The 14,723-nt window shown below is 38.4% G+C and overlaps 1 protein-coding gene across 4 annotated transcripts in view; it reads right to left on the bottom strand.

The window, feature by feature from the left end:
- The window catches only part of wdr7 (WD repeat domain 7), a 102,855-nt gene that overhangs the window by 57,968 nt on the left and 30,164 nt on the right, over positions 1-14,723 (bottom strand). For 3 of the 4 annotated variants that reach the window (XM_084934615.1, XM_084934612.1, XM_084934613.1), the window contains 3 exons: positions 12,412-12,509; positions 6,561-6,704; positions 2,431-2,549 (listed from right to left, as the gene is read on the bottom strand). In XM_084934615.1, the coding sequence (XP_084790741.1) occupies positions 2,431-2,549; positions 6,561-6,704; positions 12,412-12,509 (361 nt within the window). The remainder of the gene's footprint in view (positions 1-2,430; positions 2,550-6,560; positions 6,705-12,411; positions 12,510-14,723) is intronic. The other variant, XM_084934614.1, reaches the window with a different exon arrangement.

The following is a 14,723-nucleotide window of genomic DNA, read 5'->3' as shown; positions in this document are numbered from 1 at the left end:
ACGGCGCTCAAAAATCTGTCAAAAAATGTTTTAGTACGACTTTGGTAAGCTACGAAGCCGCACCGCTTGATGGATTGTCGGAGCATTACAACTACCATAGTCAGGAGCCTTGCAGAGTAATCTGGGTCCAAAACTCCGTCTGCTTCAGGTCCCAAAGTCAAATGAACACTGCGGCATCACTGAGAGTTAAAAACTGTCTAAATTTTTTATCTTTACTAAAATGATCAGCGTTGCTGCTTTACCAGGTGTAACAATTAGGTTTAACATTCAGGCATGAAAACATAATTTATTAAATTAAATGGAGTTAGCAGGAAGTAGTTTCCACCTAAACATGATATACCATATTCCGACTGAGAGATTTCTGAAAAAAATTAAAACGTACAGCTCTGCTATCACTTCCAACATAAATGAAGACCAAAAACTAAACAGCAGTGACATTTGTAGGGTTACTGCTAACTTTTTTCCACTCGATAAAAGTTAACATGAGGGTTTCCGATGGTTAGGGACAAATGCATTCGCATGGCAGGATGCTGTAAACGGACCAAACTTCAGTCAGGAGAACAACTGAGATAATCCATCCACAACAGAGGTTAGTCATTAATTTACTGCAACAACATGGGAATAGAGCAGATGCGTGAGAATTCAACATTAATGAATCAATGGTACGGAAGTGGAGGAAGCAGGAAGAATGAGTTGAGTAAAGTTTGACTTATCTGACTGTTTTGTTTCGCTTAATGCGCCCGTGCACATTAATATTGATCTCTTACGAAAAGAAAAAAAAAAAGATTCCTTTTGTCATTATATCTAATACACTCTTAGTGAGAAAGCAGAAACAGAGTCAAAGTGTAGCCAGTGACCTCAATGTGGACGAAATGGGCATTTTAACCACCACATCAAACCTGCTGCTTTGAGTTACACAATACTTTTTACTAGATCCTGATTTCTGTGTGGATGAACTGTTGCATAAATTAATATAATTAATGACATAAGAACATTTTAAAATATAGGTATGACAAACACAAATAGAGCCATTAAAAGTAAAGATTCATAGATGACCAACTCCACTCCATTGAAAGTTTAAAGTGGTCCAAATGGCACCAACCCCAGGATGTGTAGGGATGCCTGTCAATAAAAATGACCACACCCCTAAATTTAAGTCTTAATAAAAATCCAGTTGGATGAGTTATTAAAAAAAATTCACACCCTGTAAAGTTTTTTATGAAGGGAAAACTGAACAAAATTTATGTCTGTATCAGGCTATAAACAGCTTTATTTATGCTGTAAAGCTGGATTTTCAAACATGGGAGTCTATGCAACCAGAGATGGGCAGTAATGTGTTACTGTAATCCAATTACTTTTTTCAAGTAATGAAAAAAGTAAACAGTAATTAGATTACTGTTGCTTTCCCGTAAGCACGCTGCATTACTAAACTGTGATTTTGTTTGTGAGTGTCTCATGACAATGATGTACGAGCGTGCGGTGTCCGTGGCAGCAACAGACATGTGTAGATCAACAATGGATAATATGGAGTGCGGGAGAGAGTACGACCGTGCAGAGTTTAAGCTTGGAAGTACTGACATTACTTTGAGCTTTGAGTTTGACCCGTAAAAAGTGACAAAACCATTAGCGTCCGCTCTACACTCTGCGTGGTAAGAAAACTTATTTCTACGGCAAAAAATTAAACTTCAAATCTGAGCAAGCACCTAGCACGCTGCCACGGGAATGTGAAATTCACAGAAACACCGCTGTGGTACCGGGAAAACCTGCACCGGTCCCACTCCTGCTAAACAGGAGAAAATAGATTTAAGAGCGATAGGACTTAGTACTACTGAATCTTTGATTTTATTTAATTTTTGCTGTGTTTTACTTGCATCTATTTGAAAGGGTGAGTGTAAGCATAAAAAATATTTTATTTTATATGCTGGAATATGTTTAAATGTTAAACAAATTTCTTCAAATCAAAGACTGCTGCATATAATTTAATTTTTGATTATGCAATGTGCATAAAGTTAAAAGATTAAAACTAATTAAAAAAGCCTTTAAAATAGACTTTTTCATTTGGTTCACTTTTATACGATGGATTATGCAGAAACAATAGAATTGGGCTGAAAAGTCAATTGCTTTATTACGTATTCAGGTTGTGTATCATGTTTTTTAAAATTAACTATGTAATAAAGTAACTAATTACTTTTGAAAATAAGTACTCAGCAAAGTAATTGGATTACTTTCTTGGAGAAGTAATCAGTAATTAGTAACTCATTACTATTTTGAAGTAACTTGACCAAAACTGATGGCGACTGACTCACTTTTTTTAGCTTGCCTCAAGTGGCCGTTAGAGGAATTGCAGGTTTTTTGTTTGTTTGTTTGTGTGTTTGTTTGTTTTGTTTTTTTCAATTTTGACTCAATTTTTCTTGATGGCATCATACATACCTCCAGACAGCGGTCCTGCCATCTCCTCGCCAGCATCTCCAGCAGTGGCGGTCTGAACTTGTCCAAGCCAAGTAGGTCAGGGAGCATCACGCAGTGCATGGCCGCCAGCTGGCTCCATCCTGCACAAACAATCACAACCACACACACACCAACACATTTTACACAAACAGTCAGAAAAACTACAAGAACAAGTTAAAGTCTCTCTAATGCTATTGCTGTCAAATAGAAACACTGTTTTTAAATGCAGTGCCTTGAAAAGGTATCCATACCCCTTGAACTTTTCCACATTTTGTCAACCATGAACTTGAATGTATTTTATTGTGATTTTGTGTAACAGACAAACGCAAGGCATGGAATGGAGTGTATGTGTTCACAGCCGCTCTCCATCCAATCTGACTGTACTGGAGCTATTTTGCAAAGAAGAATGGGCAAATTGCACTCTAGATGTTCAAAGCTGGTGGCGACATACCTCAAAAGACTTGCAGCTGTAATTGTAGTGACAGATAGTTTGAGAAAGTATCGACTCAGGGGGGCTGAATACAAATGCACAATATGAACAGACGCCCCCGATCCAGTGTGTTGTGTTTGTGTATCACACAAAATCCCAGTAAAGTACTTTTAAGTTTGTTGTTGTAACATAACAAAATGGAAAAGTTCAAGGGGTTACTAGGTTTTTGAAAGCCTTGAAAGTAATTTTTTTTTCTTGTTGTTGTTGTCGTCATTTTAAATCGTGGCCAAAAAACAAACTTCAGTGTCTTCTTGAGTCATCCTTGCAGAGAAAGAACATACTTAACTCACCATTTTAGTCTTTAAAAGTACATTAAAAAGTATTTTTAAAAACTTGTTTCCATGTGACAGCACTGACTTCCAAAGGAAAGAAAGAAAAAAAAAAAATCACAGTAACAACAGTCAAACACAGGATGAGAATATTATCGACAACATTATCTGCAGTCTTGGTTAGAGCAAACTAATTTTTTCTGCTAACCAGAGTCTGTCTGATGGAGTTTAAACAGGTAAACAACAGGTATACAAAAGCCTTGTAACGATACCTTGGCATGATGAATTTAAGTGTGTGTTCTCAGCTACATGTGGGTTTTTACTTGATAACAAAAAGAAACACTGAAGGCTTTCACAATAAATGGCAGACACTAAAACGCTCCGTTTCTCAGTTGTGTGACAAAAACATTCAAAATGTCTTGGTATCGCTTTATAAGGGCTCAAAACAATGGCATATATTCATATTTCTGACCATACACCAAAGATATACACATCACCTCTTACACATCTGTGACGTTAACTTTTTATTTGCAGATACTCAACATAAATCAAGCACCTTAATCACATATATTGGATTAATATATGGTTTCTGGACATGGTGCATGTCTATGAAATGCACTTGTGTGATGGAGACTGAATGGCTGTTAGGCAGGAAAGAAATTTCATACAAATTTCTTTGCTGGGGGAACCGTATAAACTTACCTCCACCAATGAAATATCCAGATATTACAGAAAAAATAAAACGTTATTACAGAAATACTATGTAGAGGTTGACAGACTAAAGATTTCATCATATATGTGACAGATATATTATAATAACTATTTTGTTTATAACATAGGAAATCAAAGCAATCAGAATCAGTCAACCTCCACATGCAAATATGAATCACTGCCTTGCAAAAACTGCAGAAATTTGAATCAATTCTAGTTCCCAAAATCAAATTTTACTGATATCATACTGCAAAGGCTGCTCCTGTTTTTTTTTGTTAGTTTTTTTGTTTTTTAAAATCAGACTGGAGTTTGGCTTGAGGATTCATTTGGTTAACAAAGAAGCATAAGCTGCTCAAGGACTGTACTCACAGGCAGCTGGCAGCATCCATTTCATATATGAGTCCTATTAAAAAGGTCAACAGCAACAACAAACAACCTCCAAAAACAATCTCCATTAACGAGTTTGTTGGTTTGTTGACAACCAATGAACTTTTGGAACAAAGCTATGCTCATCAAGGTCCCCTCCTTGTCATGGACCAGTCAGAAAATCAAATGGTGCAGAACTAACTTATATTTGAAGAACAACGAGAGAAGTGCCAAAAAATTTGAATTGTTACCTGGAGGGAATGAAGAGGGACCTGTTAATGTTTACAAGAAGAGACCAGAGTAAAAATTGTTTTGTTTTTTTTCCTAAAGGGTTTTTATTTCAATAACGTATTGGATATGCTGCTTTTAGTTTTATTTAGGTTGCATTAGTTGGGTTTATGGGCTTCATGTTATCACAAGCACCTTCTAGGTGAACTGCTGCCGACAGGACAAGCTTCAGGACAAATCAGGAACAAAGCTGTGGAAGTCCAATGAAAGTGAAATAATGGACAAACAGAAAAGCAGCTACCATGCAACTATTTTTAGAGTGTGTGTGTGTGTGTGTGTGTGTGTGTGTGTGTGTGTGTGTGTGTGTGTGTGTGTGTGTGTGCGCGCGCGCGCGTGTGGTGTCACTTTGTTCTCTGCTAACAGTATCTACTATCTACTACAACAACTACTAGTGTAGTGTTAATTTGTTTTGCTATTACTGCAACTGCTAGTGGTAATACATATTATAGTACTTATAAACAGCATAAAAGCAACAAAGGAAGAAATTCGTTTTTGCAGGGCAGCGTTTTTGACTAAACAACTATTGAAATTAAAAATATATATATTCCTACATGTACTGAGAAAGAATGTGACACTGTGAGCATGCTTGCTGTCTCCCATTTGTTTTAGTGTACAAAAAGGTTAATTAGCTTTGAAAAGGAACTTGTATTCCCTTGAATTCCCCTAGACATCACAAATAATCTTTGAAAAACAAACAAAAGAACACATTCATCATATGTGTGGGAGTGAGAGCAAGCCTCCATGGTGAAATCCAAAATCCTGTTTTTTAGAAAAAACAACAAAAAAGGTTCATAAAAGAAGGAAAGGAAGGAGAGCAGTAGGCTCTGACACCAGAGAAACTCCAACGACAAGTCCATGTAAAAAAGAAGCCTTAAAATCAATAATGCAAAATTTTAGTTAGCTTTCAGTTCTCCGTGTTTTTTTGTTTGTTTTTAAACGCAATTTTCCGTATTGCATCTGTTTAAAAATAAATAAATAATTAAAAAAAAAAAAAAAATTAAAAAAAAAAAAAAAAAAAACTGAGGTGGGTGTGCTGGTGTGCATTTTGCTTTCCTTTTTGATTTTTTGTTTGTTTGGGTTTTTTTTTTTTAAATCTCCTCAGTGAAACTGAGTGGAAATAGCAAGCATGCAAACAGCACAGAGACACTGGAACATCAAGACATGTGGACATTCAGACAGGCGGTAGAGACAGCAGAAACGGAGCAGGACTGTATGTTACTGCCAACAGTTGGGAAAAATAGAGACAAGACTGGGGCATAAGGATTGTTTTCAGTGCACACTCAACTCTGTCAGTTCCAAATAACAGTAAAGTCAGCCTGTTTGCAGACGACACCACTCTTTATTGCACCAAATTTAGGAAAAGCATTAAATCATTTTAGAGCTGCTGACATGTTAGCAGCTTCTTGTGGAGTATTTCACATTTACAAATCATTAAATTTGTAACAGATTGGCCCAAAATTGCAATTTCAACAAAATTGCAAAGTGCAAGGCTTGGAGAAATAATCACTTGCTTGGTAAGCCAGATTTTACAAATTTACTCTACCTCTTCCTATGCAAAGTTTTTTGTGACATGCAGATTAACCTAATTCCTTCAACTGACTGGGCTGAAAGTGGACTGAACAGGTAAAAAGATAGCAGCGCTGTAGACAAAAACAAGGACATAGGACACTCAGGGAAAAAACTAAACACAACAAAAATGGAGCTAGATACCAAAACTGGCTGCAGTGGAAAACAGGACTGGTGCAAGAGAAGAGAAATGAGGTGATCCAAGGCGAGGTGAGGGATTATAATCACATAAAGAGAAAAGTCAAGAGAGATAAGAAGAAAACACTAAAAGAGGGAAGGTCAGAGAATAACTCATAAAAGAAAAGAAATTAGGGAGACAGATTCAAATAATAAAAAAGGACAGGAGGCAGTGAAAAAGATCTGGGAAGCAGAAGAAGGCTCTGAGACTTTTCCTAAGTGGCAGCCGTCAGTTCAGTCAGTACCTTCGTTGACTGAGAGGATGTTATGAGAAGCAGGCCCGGGGCTGGGGTAGCCAGGAGCCCCCTGAGGGAGTCCCCCAGGGGCTCCCAGAGCCCCAGCAGAGGCGGCAGCAGCAGCACCGGTGTTGGCTGCAGGAGCTACAGCAGCTTGTAAAGGAAGAGAAGGAAAGAAACAGTCAAGAAGGAAAGAACAGTTTAGAAAGATATGAATATATTAAGTACCCAACAGAGAGAAGAGACAAGCAGTTTGACAGGAGGGAAGAAGAAATGAAGTTACAACAAAAGAACAGCAGAAAAAAGAGAACAGCCAGAAGTTAGAAAATAATGTTTCCTTTTCAAATTAAATTAATTTCTTCTGCTTGAAAATATGCAAATAAAAGTAAAATCAAAGTAGTTCATCTTATTTGGTAAACAAAAGAAAAATGTGAAAATGGCCTTGATAACCAAAGGATTGGAAATAATGGACCAAAGGCTAACATTAGTGTTTAGCTATGTCAAATTTCCCCACAGATAGGATAAAACGTGGACGTAGCGAGCCAAGTCATAATATTGAGCCTTGTTTTGAAATGGGATGCCTAATTTTTCCAAATAAACTCACCTAGATACTAACAGCAGTGTAACTAAATGCTCTGAGTTCTCATTCTTTTCAAAATAAAAGCCTTCAACTATTTACTGGATGTGCTCAAGCTGTTTAAAACAATAAACAAACACATACAACAAAGTGACATAAGTAATTGCAAGATAAAAAAAGTTAATTCAAACCAACAAAAATAAATGAAAAAATAAAGTCAAAGCAGATTATAAAAAAATTATAAATATAAATTGTTAAACAAGACTGAAAACTCACATAACTGTCAAAATAAAAATAAGAGAAACGAAGATGGACACTGTATTTCCCACCAAGAATTCAGTGAAAGCAATAAAAACACCACCCAAGCAACCAACAGCTAAAAGAAAGTTTTCAGACTATAGTACCATTTTTTTAACCCTTTTCAATCTGGAACAATCGAAAAACCCCAAACAAACCCCAGTTACTTCAAGTCTACAGGTAAAAATGTTATGCACCCAGTGTAATTTTAATAATTTCATGAACCAGAACTACAAACCTGAAACCTTTAAGGCACTTTAGTAAAAGTTAAACCTCATTGATATACACCATTTTAAAAAACATTTCTTTAGTCCTTAGATACACAGAAAATTGTTCTTGATCAAGTTCTTGATAACAAAGTTCACCTAGTACAGAGGAAACATGAAGCACAGAGACAACAAAGGAAACGGAGAAACATTACTTCAGTAGAAAAGTAGAAAGAAAAAAAATGGTTAAAGAAAGAAACCCTGTAATGCAAAAGAGAGATTGAATGGAAGTAAGTGAAAGAAATCCTGAAGGGAGTGGTGTTTGTGCAGAGAACAGGCAGCAGGCTGAAGCCATGCAGTGAGCAATGAAAAGAGAGAGGAAGAGACAGAAGAGGAGAATGGGGAGAAAAAAAGACTGAAACAGTAAATGATCAGTTTGAGGTAATTCGACAGCAGTTTGCCAGTACACGAGGAGCATTAAATGTTTATTTGTCCATCTTAAACCAGTTTTAGCTGGCAGGTTATCTGCTGAGCATTGTAGCATGATTTAAATGTTGGTTTAATAAAATACTAATACTTATATAGATGATATAGAGCTATTTATGTCTAAGCTGAATATTTCTAAAGCATATATTGAAAAGATTTACTTTACGAGAAGAAGAAAGAAGAAGGAGAGCATACGATGAAGAGTAAGGTGGAGGAGAAGGAAGATGAGAAGGTGAAAGAAAAGACAGTAAAAAGCAACAAGAGGAAGGGAAAAAAAGAAGAGATGGTGAGGGCAAGAAGTGGACAACAAAAGGAAGGGAAAAGGGAGGAAAAGAAAAAGATGATAATGAACTAGTAGAAGAAGCAGAGAAAGAAGAAAAACAAGAAGGAGAACCCAAAGGAGAAGGAAACAGAGTAGGAGAAGAAGAATGTCTTCTCCTTCACCTCCTCCCCAAAGGAAAAGAAGAAAAGAGAATGAGAAGAAGGTGGAAAAGAGCACAGGAGAGAAGGAGGAGGAGGAGGAAGAGGAGAAGAGAGGAAGGAAAATTCAACAAGTAGAAGAAAAAGAGGAACCAGAAGAAAGAAGATGATTGCTATAAAGATCTTTTAAGAAAAGCAACCAGCATTTCCATTCTGTTATTTCCAGTCTGAACTTGTGTGACAAGTTCAGCATAATATGAAGGTAATATTCTTCATGACTTTATTAAATGAAGTTTACTTTACCTTTTTGGGAAAGTAAATTAATAAATCAGACGATTCTGAGGGGGTCAGGTGGGAGACACTGATTGGATTTTCACAGATTGACCCTTGAAGGCAAACATTCACTATTAGAGTGTTAAATATCTTTTGATTTATGGAAACTTTTTGACAAAGAGAGAAAAAAAATGTAATATAGAGACAGAATTTGAAAGCTCTTTTGCACCTTGTTGTGAACATGATAATAAAATACTAAGTGTGTGACATTTTTTTGGGGGGGGTCTTAAAAAAAAAATCATGTGTGGACTCCTGCTCTCTCTGTTCATCTCTCTGCTTAACCGGAGTATATTAGAGGGGCCTCCTCATTTATTTCCATGTGAAAAGAGACGGTGAGCAGGGTTAACAGCACTGCTCTTCTTCACAAAGCCACACACACACGCCACGCAGGAGTAGCTGGCTAAGCAGAGGTCACAGCCGAGCGTTCTCTCTGAATGGCGGTGAATAGGCATGTGGCGTGAATAAGTCCACGCGCTTGTCACGCTTGGCCTCCATTAAGCCGTGACAATGGCACAGAAACCCTGCCTCCACCCAACACCCGAGGGTGCCACTTATAGCACACGCTTGTGTGTGTATGCATGTGGACCTGATTTTTAGCGGTGTGTATTTGTAGGTATTGAGGCTGTTGCTGTGTGGTAGGCAGATGTGTGTGTGGGTGGGGAGCAGGCAGATGGTGACGGCTGGTTAAAACATCCCCTACAGTGAAGCAGAGCAGGTTTCTCTGTGCAAACCTGTAAATCTCTCCCTCTTTTTGCCTTGTTTAGGCGTTTGATCATCCAGCTCTTACAGTTATGGTCAAGAAAACGGCCCACAAAGTTACAGAGATACCACATGGGGAAGCAACAGAATATATTTTAGTAAAGTTTTTCTGGGATGCACAGAGGAATCATTCATTGACTTCAAATATAAGCATTTCCAATCACAGAAGTTGTTCATTCGACTGTTTACTGATCTGCCACAGATGTGATTAACCTTTGCTTAAGATAGAGGCTGGTTTAGGTAAGAAAGGGGAATAAAATGAGAATACTGATCCCCGCTGGCTTGTCAAAAGTTAACAATAGCTAGAGAAATGGTATCAGCACTCCTACAAGTTAGGTACCCTGGTTTACTCCTACTGATTTCCACTTACTCAGAGGCTGTGGGTCAGGTGGTAGAGTGGGTCATCTACTAGCAGTCGGGTCCAATAACAGCAGACTTACACAATTCAACACCAAACCAAAATAATTATTCCACGTACTTAAACTTGAACTAGTTTGTGCGGTGGAAAAGAAATGCCAACTGGTTGTAAAATGCTAACATGGTGGCAGATCATTTATTTAAAATGGTAACATTTTATTTTGTTGATTACACACAGTAATGTGTGATGTGGTAGGATGTTTGCAGAGTAGCCTACGAATATCACAGCTACATTATGTTAGCTTCAGCATTTAATGTGAGCCATTGCAAATATTTTAGCCTATGAAAAGAAGCTGACTTCATTTCAGTGCCAGCTGTTTTGGACAAAATGATGAACTGCATTTCAGGATAACGTAAGGAGGACAATATTTTGGATGTTGTTACTATGACCTGAAGCTTACTCAGCTTGAATTCTTTGAACATGTCTGGATTTTTTTTAAGTGCTTCTCTGAACTGGAAGTATTTCCTCCCTTGGTCTGAAAAAGACAATAACATAATTTTCTCTTCACTTCTTGTGAATCCATTATCATCCCTTGGTAACCACCCCTCGAACACTGCCTTTCCTATCACTGAGTTAGAGCAGAGCTATCATGGAAACTGAGCAAATCTACCAGTGTGTAGTTTTTCTTTTGCTTTTGGGCCATTTTCATTTTTAGCATCTACAGACAGTCTAGAACACTTGGGGTTGTATGGTGCCCCCGTCAGTTCTGGATATACAGCCTTGGTGGTACCAAAGAAAAACAAGTAACATTGCATTCACAGAATTTTGGTATCAAACCGTACCGTAAGTATTGGTTCTGGTGACATCCCTCTCATCTACTAACTGGAACGACAGTAGTTCTATCCCTGGCTCCTTTAGTCTGTATGTCAAAGTATTGTTGGGCAAGACACTGAACCATGAGCTGCATCCACTGAAGTGTGTGTGTGACTCAATGTTAGACAAAGAAACAAAAGCGCTTGCTAGAATGTGTGTGTGACTGGGTGAATGAGTCTTGTAGTAAGAAAGCTCAGTGTGAGTAGAAAAGCACTTCCTAAGCACAGTCCATTTACCACTTTACTTCTTCTGCTGCCATTTTTCCAACCCTCCTGGAGGAGACTAGATCAACTCAAAGAGAGTAAAAGTTTGTTTGCATTTCACCACTAACTAACGTAGAGGTCATCCAAATGAGTCCGGCTGTGGTGAAGGACTATGGATAATTAATGGACACCTACCTCTGCACCACTTACTCAATACTTTTTCTAACAGCTGTGCTTCTAACATCAAACACAGATACAAAATATTGTTTTTTTAATGAGCTGCTTTTTTGTGTTTGTTCTTTGTTACTGTTTTTGGAGGGTTATTTTTTTTTTTTTTTTTGTATTTTTTCATGCCGATTTAAAAAAAAACAAAAAAACAGCCATTTCCCCAAATTTGGGATAAACAAAGTACATTTTATTCACAAAATCATTAAGGCAAAGAAAAAAGAAAAAAACCAAACACTGAGGTGCAAGCATTATTCCGAAAATGTGCCTGTGGGGTTTTGTTTTCTTTTTGTTTTGTTTTTTAACACTGATTTTGAACATAACTTCATTTGCTTTTAACCTAATTCAGAAGAAAAGCCCTGGCCTAACACTGAAAACTCCAGAATGGCTCATTCATAGTGAGAACATGATGCGACCTCAGTCTGACCCAGTTTCATATAAACTTCTTCCTGTAAACAGGAATGCTTTGTACGCTTTGCATGCTGGGATGCATCACAGCACACAAACTGTAACAGAGCACTCGCTAAGACAAACAACAAATTCTGCCCATAGCCCAGCGTAATTCGTCCTGTATTTAGTTTTGTTTCTTCACTCTTCTCACAGGGTTTGTAGTGCACAAACTCATAGACTTATTCGGACCAAAGTAAAGTCAATTCACACAACTATGAACAAACACCGGTCATTTTAGGTTTTTGCGCTAATCTGTTTTTTGTGTTCACAATGAATCTCTGAACTTGCGGTGACAACTGAGTCAAAGAAAAACCCTTCAAAGCCATTAAAGCAGAGCACTGCCGCCCATGCTACCCTTATCAGAGCACAGTCTGAGTTTACCCAGCGTCAGATGCAGTCTTTCATGGATCAAATTCATTTCCAGAGAACCCAGATGCAAAGCTGCAGTCATATGTTTGTACTTTGAAGTTCAACAACTGCAAGAGAGCCCTTTACAGACCTGCTGACTTTGGAAACAACAGCAGCTTCCTCCTGTGATATTTTTGTTTCTTTTCTTCAACCCTCGGTGGGTTTTATTGCCAGTGGGCTGCATTATCAAACCCCACCTCCCTCCTTCCCTCCCCGCAGGGCCCCAGGAGTGTTCGAAGCGAGCGCCACCTCCTTTTGTAGTTACCTTGTTTGATCTGGGCCTGTAGCGCCGGGTTGGAGGGCTGAGGGGGGGCGGCAGGCGTCCGGCGAGGAGTCTCCGGGGTTCCTCCTGGTCTGGGAGGCCTGGAGGAGGATCACAAAGAGAGGGCATGAAATATTAAAGCAGCAGGGAGCAGAGAGATGGGCCAACGCACAGACAGAGAGACACACAGAGACACACTCACACACCCCTAAAATTCAAAGAAACACACAGAAACACATGCATTCATAAAAACCAGGAGTTCACATACGCAAGATTCTTATTTCTTTTTCCTGAAACCAGCTAAGTGTGTGTGTGTGTGTGTGTGTGTGTGTGTGTGTGTGTGTGTGTGTGTGTGTGTGTGTGTGTGTGTGTGTGTGTGTGTTTCAGGCTCCAGCCTATTGAATTTTGGTTGGAGGACACAGTCCTCTGTGAACAGACTGGAGGCGTCTAACTTTCAGAGACACACAAACACTTCCAATACAACAATCCACTGGGTGATCAATTGCAGTTATCGGGGAACAAAAACACATCCAGAAAGCTCCATTTAAAAAAAAAAAAAAAAAGACAAAAAAGACAAAATTCTCGTAAAGACGAGATCAAATAATTACTTTTTGTCCTTCTGCAAATATCCTGGACTGCACTCAGGGTTCCTAGAAAGCTCTTCACACATGCACTAAAGCCAGATGTGCTTGTGACAAAATATTATAGTTGTTAATATATTGTTTTATATATTATATTAAAACAAAATCAGTGATTAACGTAACATTTTCCCCCACTGGCATACAGAAAAGCTACCTTTATCCACAAAAATAGAAATCCATATAAAATCAATTTTTAAAAAAAATCATAATTAAACGAACAATATAAAAGAACAATTTACCGTAATGTCACCAGAAGCAGCTAAAAAAATTGGATCAGTTTAATGTGCAGAAAAGCAAACAGGTGGTTTACTGGTGTTTTAACTTCAACCAAGCTGCTTTACATGGGAAAATGACTGATAGAAATGCCAAACAGCCCCTTTTTTCGGCCTTTGGAGGTCGCCACAGTGGCTCATCTGCCTACATCTTAGCCTTCCCAGTGTCCTACTCTGTCGCACAAACCCTCTGCATGTCTTCTTTCACTACATACATACGTCTTCCTGTTTTCCTCCTGCCTGGTTCTTCATCTTCATCATTGTTTGCCCAAAATATCCACTCCTGTGCACATGTCCAAATCATCTCAGCCTCGCCTCTCTTTCTCCCGACCGTTCAACCTGAGCTGTCCCTCTAACATACTCCTTTCTAACTTTGCCCATCCTGGTCACGCCTAGTAAAAATGTGGCCATCCCCAACTCTTGGTTATTTAAAATTGCAGCAGGACCACAATATTTTAGTAAACAGAAAAGAAAAATTAAAAACTAGACATGATACAAATGAGAATAATCTAAAACTGAAACAAAACCAAATAAAAACAATACTGGCAGCGGTCAGTGGTACCCATCAGCCTCCTACTAGATACACCTATGGTATCAGTTTCAAAATCCCACGTCGCCTTGTTCTCAAGTTATTGCATTCACAAGATTTTAAGAAAACTTGACCTCTGAACTCTGTCCTTTAGGTTGAGGCCAATGAGATTCAAACTTGTCCAAGATTTTTAGTAGATACACCTATTCACAAACCTGGATGTCCACATCGCCCGTCCACACAGCTGGATGACGACAATACCCTATTAGTCTTTTACAGCTGGTTACAAAACAAACTATGTACAATAATTCTGAAGTGAGAAATGTACAAAGAAGTCTTTAACCTGCCAGCTTCCTGCAACCATATCTGTAAAACGTCCAAATGTACCGATTCATCCCTGTGCAGGTGACAAACAAAATCCAAAGGGTCCAATCAGGTCCACTGGATCACTCTGCAAAGTGTGAAACTATAGAGAGGTCATTAATTCTGAATTCACAATGCTGATACTTCAAAATGGCACCATGGCTAGGATCCACCTTTTATACAGTTTATGTCCAAAAGGTAAAACTCATGTTTTCCAAAAGGAGCTTGTCAGAAAAAGTGAAGACAAAGACATGAAAGTTATTCAGGTTTGGACAAGAGAAATAGTTTTGAGGAAGAAAGAGCTAAAGACTCCTACAAAAAGGCAATATGATCATAGATGCTGACTTAGAAAAATCACTTAAATGAGGTTTGGTTGAGGCTAATTCAGTCCCGTCTCAGGCAGCCAAGCTGAAGGCCTAAGCAAAGGCAGGTGAAGGAACTGCTGTTGAAACTCTTAAAGAGTTCAGGAATACTTCTTTTCAAACTCCAGCACACAGAGAGGAAGCTTTT

This window comes from Perissodus microlepis, chromosome 7 (genome assembly GCF_051167445.1).
Source record: "Perissodus microlepis isolate ML-2025 ecotype Zambia chromosome 7, ASM5116744v1, whole genome shotgun sequence".
NCBI lineage: Eukaryota > Metazoa > Chordata > Actinopteri > Cichliformes > Cichlidae > Perissodus > Perissodus microlepis.
The sequence above is the reverse complement of the archived record's forward strand: the minus strand, read 5'-3'. Positions and strand labels throughout refer to the sequence as shown.